Source organism: Scomber japonicus, chromosome 19, assembly GCF_027409825.1.
Source record: "Scomber japonicus isolate fScoJap1 chromosome 19, fScoJap1.pri, whole genome shotgun sequence".
Lineage (NCBI taxonomy): Eukaryota > Metazoa > Chordata > Actinopteri > Scombriformes > Scombridae > Scomber > Scomber japonicus.
The window spans coordinates 28,206,400-28,214,817 of record NC_070596.1 but is presented as its reverse complement, the minus strand read 5'-3'; the positions used below and the strand labels follow the sequence as shown (position 1 = coordinate 28,214,817).

The 8,418-nt window shown below is 42.1% G+C and overlaps 2 protein-coding genes across 2 annotated transcripts in view; one reads left to right on the top strand and one right to left on the bottom strand.

The window, feature by feature from the left end:
- nudcd3 (NudC domain containing 3) overlaps window positions 1-4,505 on the bottom strand; it is a 15,203-nt gene extending 10,698 nt beyond the window's left edge. The window contains exons 1-5 of the mRNA XM_053339541.1: window positions 4,148-4,505; window positions 2,618-2,979; window positions 1,663-1,795; window positions 1,085-1,228; window positions 140-328 (exon numbers count right to left, since the gene is read on the bottom strand). Coding sequence (XP_053195516.1) covers window positions 140-328; window positions 1,085-1,228; window positions 1,663-1,795; window positions 2,618-2,979; window positions 4,148-4,345 — 1,026 coding nt within the window. The 5' untranslated portion in view covers window positions 4,346-4,505. The remainder of the gene's footprint in view (window positions 1-139; window positions 329-1,084; window positions 1,229-1,662; window positions 1,796-2,617; window positions 2,980-4,147) is intronic.
- A 601-nt stretch (window positions 4,506-5,106) lies between these two features.
- On the top strand, window positions 5,107-8,196 carry mrps24 (mitochondrial ribosomal protein S24). Its single transcript, XM_053340574.1, has 4 exons — window positions 5,107-5,290; window positions 6,204-6,281; window positions 6,871-6,982; window positions 7,679-8,196. The coding sequence occupies exons 1-4, from the start codon at window positions 5,249-5,251 to the stop codon at window positions 7,960-7,962; spliced, it is 516 nt and encodes a 171-aa protein (XP_053196549.1). The 5' UTR covers window positions 5,107-5,248; the 3' UTR covers window positions 7,963-8,196.
- The last annotated feature ends 222 nt before the right edge of the window (window positions 8,197-8,418 follow it).

The following is an 8,418-nucleotide window of genomic DNA, read 5'->3' as shown; positions in this document are numbered from 1 at the left end:
TTTTTAGACACTGAAAAGTATATAAATGATTTTAATATCAGCTTAATTTTCTATATAATCAAGCCTTTATATATATATCTGTGTGTGTGTGTGTGTGTGTGTGTGTGTGTGTGTGTGTATGTGTGTGTGGAGCTCTCACCATTTCATGACTCTGTGGCTTCCCCTGCAGCTTCTGATGGTAGTCGAAGGAGAGTCTGTCGAGGACGGCGTGCTCCTCCTCGTCCACCGTCGCCATGGAGCGCTCGCGGTTGATCTGGTTTATGTCGATCTCCTGCTCGCCTTTCAGTATCGCGTTCCACCAAACCTCTGACGCTTTGTTGAGGGACAGCTGGGAGTAAAAAAAAAAAAAAAAAGTTTGTTTAACCCTCCTGTTGTCCTCAGGTCAAGGAATGAGGAAGGAATGAAATGAGTAAGGGGGGAGGGAAGGAAGTGAAGAAGAAGGAATGGGGGGAAGGAAAGGAGTAAGGAGGGAGGGGGGAGGAAAAGAGGAAAGAAGTAAGGAGAGAAGGAAGGAAAGGAGGAAAGAAGTGAAGAGGGAAAGGAGGAAGGAAGTGAAGAAGGAAGGAAGGAAGTGAAGAAGAAGGAAGGGAGGAAGGAAGGACAGGAGGAAGGAAGGAAGGAAAGAAGAAAAGGAGTAAGGGGGGGGAGTAAGGAGAGAAGGAAGGAAAGGAGGAAGGAAGTGAAGAAGAAGGAAGGGAGTATTGAGGGAGGAAAAGAGGAAGGAAGTAAGTAGAGGAGAAGGGATGAAGGAAGGAAGTGAGAAAGAAGGAAGGACAGGAGGAAGGACGGAAGGAAGGAAGGAAGAAGAGGAGTAAGGAGGGAGGAAAAGAGGAAGGAAGTAAGTAGAGGAGGAAAAGAGGAAGGAAGGAAGGAAGTGAGGAACGAAGTATGGAAGGAGGAGGGGGCAAAGAAAGAGGGACGGAGGGGAAGAACAAAGGAAAAATTAAAGAAAGAGGAAGGAAGGAAGGAAGGAACAGTAAAATGAGATGAGGTCAATTTGACCCGGGAGGACGACAGGAGGGTTAAAAGCAGGAGAAAGAGGAGGAAGAGGAGGAGGAAGAGGAGGAGGAGGAAGTGTACTCACGACGACGCAGCTTCCGGGTTCGAGGCTCCACAGAGTGTTTTCCGTGTTGATCTTGTGAGTGAATTCTCCTTCCAGCAGTGTTTTCTCCTCCGCTCCGTCTCTCACACACACTCTGACGCTGCCCGTCTGCAGACTGACGCTGACCTGAGCACACACACACACACGTTACATGAGACAAACACTCCTCCTCCTCCTCCTCCTCCTCCTCCTCTTCTTCTTCTTCTTCTTCTTCTTCTTCTTCTTCTTCTTCTTCGAGCTGCAGGAGTCTCTCTCTCACTCTCTCTCTTTGTCTCGCTCTCTCTCTCTCTCTCTCTCTCTCTCTCTCTCTCTCTCTCTCTCTCTCTCTCTCTCCCTCCCTCTCTCCCTCTCTGCCTCCCTCCCTCTCTCTCTCTCCCTCCCTCTCCCTCTCTCCCTCTTCCCCCCTCTCTCTCTCTCTGCTATCTATTTTGAAATGACTCTAATAATTAGCTCGTTATCAAATCAATTAATTATTAGAATCAGGTGTGTTAGAGTGGAGAAATACCTCTGTGTGTGTGTGTGTGTGTGTGTGTGTGTGTGTGTGTGTGTGTGTGTGGTACCTGTCTGCCTTTAACGACGGTCTTTGGCACGGACACTCGGACCTCCACGTCGGTGTAATCCTGAGACCAGCTGTACTTTTCTCTCACTGCTCCGTTATAACTGTCAGACTCCACCTGACATTTATCCTCCTTCCTGCAAACACAACACGGAGAGACACATGAGCACAAAACACTGTTAAAAAAAATCCCCTGATATGTAAATACTTTGGTGCACGAATGCTTCAGTCAGAAAACATCTGTTAAACTGTAAACTGCAGTTTTCAGGTTGTTTTTATAGAGAAACACCTGACAGCTGAATCTCTTCTTCTTTTGTCCTTTTGCAAAGTTGCAAACAACATCTGGTGAGGAGAGGAACCAAAAACAAGGCTGATAAATCTCTATTTTTAAGGCGAGAGATGTTTACTGAGAAAATCCCATTAACCCTCCTGTTGTCCTCGAGTCAAGGAAGGGAGGAAAGGAGGAAGGAAAGAAGGGAGGGAGGAAGGAAAGAAGGAAGGGAGGAAGGACGGAGGAAAGAAGGAAGGGGGAGGGAGGAAGGAAAAGAAGAAGGAAGGAAGGAAGGAGAGAAGGAAGGAGGGAAGGAAGAAAGGGAGGAACAGTTAAAACAGACGGGGTAATTTTGACCCGGGAGGACGGTAGGAAGGTTAAACTAAAAGGTAGGAGAAGTTAGATGACAGTAAGCTTGTCTTCTTTACTTTTTTATCATCCTTATTTTCTCTTGTGGTCTCAATTTAAATTTTTTTGCCTTCTAATTTCTTTGTTTTTACTCCTTTTCTTTATATTCTGTCTCATTATCATCTTATAAATCAGCTTTGAAGCCAGTCTGAACTACATTAACCTGACTGAAAGCTGCTTATATAAAAACACTTTGATTGATTATTGATTCATTGACTTGTACTAATTAACTGAACTGCACTAACTAATCAATAAAGCATCAGTCACTGTTTTCACTCACTCGTCTGTTGGCTTTGTGGCGGCTGCAGCTGCCTGATCTCCGCGTGCCGACTGTCCTGCAGCAGCACCGCTAGTGCTAACACCGCTAACACTGCTAACGCTAACACCGCTAGCACCGCTGCTGCTGCCGCTCTGAGGTCTGGCCGTCGCTGCTGGAGGAGCCGAGACTGCCGAGCTCTCCGTCTGCTCCGCCCCCGCCTCCGCCCTCGGCCCTCGCGTCTCCTCCTCCTGAGACTCGGACTGGATCTCCAGCTCCTGGACCGCCGGAGGAGGAACGACGCTCTTACTCTCGTCTCTCTTCTGCAGCTCGCTCATGTGTCGCTCTCGGTCGTGATCCGCCACCTTCTCAAACAACTTGAACGCCTGCGGAGAGAAGAAAAGAAAAGAGATGAACTTTAACTCTTCTGTCGTCCTCCCGGGTCAAATTGACCCTGTCTGTTTTTGACTGTTCCTTCTTTCCTTCCTTCCTTCCCTCTTTCTTTAATTTTTCCTTCGTTCTTCCCCTCCTTCCCTCTTTCTTTGCTCCCTCCTCCTTCCATACTTCTTTCCTTCCTTCATCCTTACTCCTTTCCTTCCTTCCCTCCTTTCCTTACTTCCTTCCTCCTTTCCTCCCTCCTTACTCCTTTCCTTCCATCCTTCTTTCCTTCCTTCCTCCTATCTTTCTTTGACCTGAGGACAACAGGAGGGTTAAAAATGTCTGAATGACATCGTCTCTTGTCTGTACCTTGAAGAAATACAGTAGCCTACACCTTGTCTTATTCTGGTGATGCTTTATTGATCATATTAGGAATAATAAGTGTCATTAAGTGTCTCACTGGGATTTAATTCAACTGGACTATACTGTATTATATTGTATTGTAATGTTAAGTTTTCTTCCTGTCCTTCCTTAAACATCTGTCTTAATTACATGGACTTATTCCCTGACACTCAATTGTGTGTGGACATTTTAGTCATTCCACAGATTAACAATTAACATACATGTGCATCTATACTGTGAGCTGGCACTGTGTGTCTTTTATTTATTATTATTTTAGTTTGTTCGGTTTTGTTGTGTCACTTTGTCTATTTTGTGAAAATACAAAACTCTACAACAAAAAAATAAACACTTCACTTCTTCACTCTCTGCTTCTTTGCACTGTATGTCGTTTTAATTATTTTAATACGAATCATTATTTCAATGCTGCAAACTTATATTTTATCTATAATTCTTTCTATTTTTCTGTACTTTGTTTTTATTTTATTTTTATTATTAGTGGTGTTTGGTTTTGTTTTAAATTGTATGTTTTAATGTTTTCCCATTTTAATTATTATTTTTAGTATTACTGGGTTTTATTTCATATTATTATTAGTGGCGTTTTTTGTTTTTATTGGTATGTATTTATGTTTTATGATTCCAATTCTTACTATTGCATGTTTGTTGTTAGTATAAGCACATTTAGTATGACATGCACTACATAAATAAAGCTGCTTTGCCTTTAAAATCCGTCTTTACTGAACATTTAAACCCATCTAACATGTTTTAAAACTTCACCTTGAGCACCATCTTCTCCGCCACACCGGGGGGGAAACCCATCTTGTCGTTGGGACTCGACAGCAGGCGATAAAAGTCTGTCTTGCGATACAAAAACCCAAAATAGATGTGCAGAAAGTCTTGTATGTTTCCAGCGTGCTGCAGGATCCCCAGCAGCGCGTTGTCGTACATCTCTGTCATCTGCAGCGGCGACGCCATCGTTTAAAAACGGCTTATAACGAAGCTTTAACTTAATGTCAAACGACTTAAACTCACACACTTAATCAAAGAGTGTTTCTAAAGAGATTTAAGTTCGTAAATCACCGGGACATGGTACTAAACGTCTTGTTTTCCTCCTTCCAGAACGTCTTATTTTTCCCCCCACCCGCATTCCGCGAAAGCCCGCCCCCCGCTCTGCTTCTGATTGGCTAGTTGAGGCGTGCTCTGTGAGATGATTGGCTGAGGCGTAAGTACGTCAAATTGAGAGCCAATCAGAGGCAGGGTGCGGGTAGCGGGGGAAATAACGCTTCTAGAACAATAATAACACTTCCGAGTGTGTATTTTCAAATTAAGTGCACGTAAAGTTTAAAAGAATATAAAATATATAGAAAAAATAAAACCACGAGAATAAACGTATAATTATATATTATCTGCATTTTTTTGTATGTGTAAATGTAAAGACACTTTTTATTAAGTGTATTTGTTGTTTTATTATTATTTTATGTCTCTATTTCTTTTGTATATTTGCGGTGTAGTCTTACTGTTATCATTAATCTGCTTATTTTTAGGATTAAATAATAAAACTACAATAAATTACGCGCATATTGTATTAGTCTAAAGCTTAAAAAATAATATAAATTAAAAAAATAATAAAAACAATACGTTGTTTTGTTTATTTCCGGTTCATATAGCGCCCCTTTATCGTCCGTGTGGAAACAGATGACGAGTTGCCGAATAAATAGTTCCAGTTTAAATGCGATATTATACTTTTTCGCCTATTTTGACACGACCCTTTTCTATTACAATCGTCGTAAACGTTTGAATGATTTTTCTGAAAGTTGATAACATCATAATAATATAAATAAAGTAGAGTTTAGCTGCAGCTGCTGTAGTTCAATAAGCATGGCGGCGTCCTTGAGCAGCTCAGGCAGCGTGAGGCTCCTGGTGAGTAAAACATAAGATTAAACACATTTTAATACATTTATATGAACTCATGCTGACAGCTTCAGGATGTGTTGATGTAGAAGTTAATGTTAATGGTCAAACCTGCAGGATTAATGTTAATATATAATGATTAAAAACGTTTCATAGTTTCTGGTTTAAACACTGTGGAGATAAATAAAATCCTCTTTTAATATTTCTATGTGACTTTTATAGGAGAACACATATTTGTATCACTGTGAAATGCAACAGAATGACAGTAATGACAACATTTGAGGTGATAAATGTAATAACCTGATAAAATAGCATGAAACAGCAGGTTTATTGTTTAAAAAAATGAAAATGTACCTTTATTCACTGGATTTAAATATGCTGCTACGCTGGATAGTCGAACAAAGATAGATCCCTAGTAATAGTCCTTCTACTACTACTACTAATAATAATAATTATAATAATGATACTATTAATATCTTTATTTCAAAGACACAAGCCCATCCTTGTGTAGTGTTGTGATGCCAACAGTCTAATTTTAATTGTGGTTAAAACTAGAGCCTGACCGATATATTGGTCAACCGATATTATCAACCGATATTGGCCTATTATAGATATATCTTTAACCACTTTGCCAAAAATGTCCTTTTTATGTACATTTTCTGTATATGTTAAATTATCGGCTGATATGTCGATATTGGGATTTTTTAAGCTCCTTAATATCGGTATCGGTATTGGCCCCAAAAGTCCAGTATGGGTCGGGCTCTAGGTAAAACTAAGGAGATGGTTGTGGACCCTTCATCACAGTGGTGGTCATAAATAATACACACATCAGTCAGGTCTGCTCACACAAGTATCTCAGCGTTCACTTGGACGACGCCTTCAGCTGGAAATGTAATAAATGTTTCCTGTGTTTTCTCTTTAGGGGGCTTTAGCTCGGTCCGGCTCGTTATTCAGTTCATCTGGAAGCCGAGGCCTTCATGTCACTGCAGTGTGCTGCAAGGTAAATATCACACTTAACCTTCCTGTCGTCCTCGTCTGTTTTGACTGTTCCTTCTTTCCTCCCTTCCTTCCATCTGTCCTTCCTTCCTCCCTACCTTCCTCCCTCCCTCCCTCCCTCCCTCCCTCCCTTCCTTCCTCCCTCCCTTCCTCCCTTCCTCTGTCCTTCCTTCCTCCCTTCCTCTTTTCCTTTCTCCCTCCTACCTCCTTTCCTTCCTTCCTTCCTCCCTCCCTCCTTTCCTTCCTTCCTTCCTCCCTCCCTCCTTTCCTTCCTTCCTTCCTCCCTCTCTCCTTTTCTCCCTCCTACCTCCCTTCCTTCCTTGACTCGAGGACAACAGGACGGTTAAGAAGGTTTTGGGGACTATCAACATTTCCTTTATTGTCATTTTTTCATTCTGCTCTTCTTAACATAAGAAAATCAAATATTGTTGACCTTAAAAAGACAAATTGAGCGTCAAATTAAGAACAAGTGAGACTTCTTACTTTCTGAGTATCTTACATATCATCCAGCCGACTCATCAGTTCATATTGAAGAGAAGTTTGTGTCTTTTTGTTCCTGACATTCAGATCTTTTTCTCTCTTTCCTCTCACAGAACCGAGCGGCTCGTATCCGAGTGGGTAAAGGAGACAAACCTCTGACCTACGAGCAGGCGCTTCATCCTCATCAGATCGGCCATCGTAAAGGATGGCTGTCACAACACACCAGTGAGCCTCTTTAACTCTAACATTTAACATTTAACATCATCCAGTCTGTTTGTGTGAAGGTTTAGAAAAATGAGGGTCAACAGCTCTCATTTAAATAAAGTCATACCCACATTTAAAAAAGCAAAAAATAACATCTTTTATTATCTTTCCTTCCTTCCTCCCTTTCCTCCGTCCTTCTTTCCTTTCCTCCCTTCCTGCCTTCTTTCCTTTCCTCCCCTCCTTCCTCCCCTCCTTCTCTATTTCTTTCCTCAATTTTTCCTGTCCTTTCCTTCCTTCTTTTCCTTCGTTCCTCCCACCTTTCCTTCTGTCCGTCCGTCCTTCTTACTCCCTCCCTTCCATCCTTCTTTCCTTCCTTCCTCCTTTCCTTCCTTCCCTCCCTTCCTTCTTTCCTTCTTACTCCCTCCCTCCTCCCTCCCTCATTTTCTTCCTTCCTTCCTCCCTCCCTTCCTTCCTTCTTACTCCCTCCCTTCCTTCCTTCCTCATTTTCTTCCTTTCTCCTTCCCTCCCTTCCTCCTTCCCTCCTTTCCTTCCTTCCCTCCTTCTTACTCCCTCCCTCCCTTCCTCCTTCCCTCCTTCCCTTGACTTGAGAACAACAGGTGGTTTAATGTTGTTACTCTGAACTCATGCAGATGCAAACAGAAGTTTTACTTTCATGATCTAATAAAACTCTTCCTCCTTCCTGTTTTCTGTCGTCAGGTAACCTCAAAGGAGAAGAAGGAGCAGCTGATCGCACCGTGGAGGACGTTTTCATCAGGCGCTTCATCTTCGGGACTTTCCACGGTTGCCTTGCCAACGAGGTGGTGATCAAACGCCGCGGCAACGTGCTCACGGTCTGCGCCTTAATGATACAGAGACTGTCGCCGCCCAAGTTTTACTTCCTGATCGGCTACACGGAGGCTCTGCTGTCACACTTCTACAAATGTCCCGTCAAGCTGGAGGTTCAGACGCTGCAGGACAAAGCTGTGTATAAATATCTGTGAGTGGAGAGTTAGCGGAGAGTTAAAGGTTTATTCTGAAGATTAAAAACACAACGAGATGGATTTTACTCTGAAATAATAAAGTGGCGACTTGGTTCCTGTTTTCATTCCTGCTCGTTTAGTTTCATTAAAAATGTGCTTTTTTTCTGTTCTGCAGATATTTGACTCTTTATGTGTGAAATGAACTAAATGTAATAATGTGTTAAAGAATTAAAACATTTATGTCTGAAATCATTACATTGAAGTTGTCAAGGAGTTATTGGTTTTATTATTGAAAGGTCATAGCTGAGAGAAAAAGTTTGTGCACTTATTAAAACAAATCTAAACAAAACAGTTCAGGATCAGTATGAAGTGTGAATGTCTGTAGAGAGGAGGAACCGTCATTCACTTATGTTGAGGTCAGAGGTCAGCGGACAACTTTGAAAATGACCGTAGTAATAAAGCTTTATATCGGAAAAG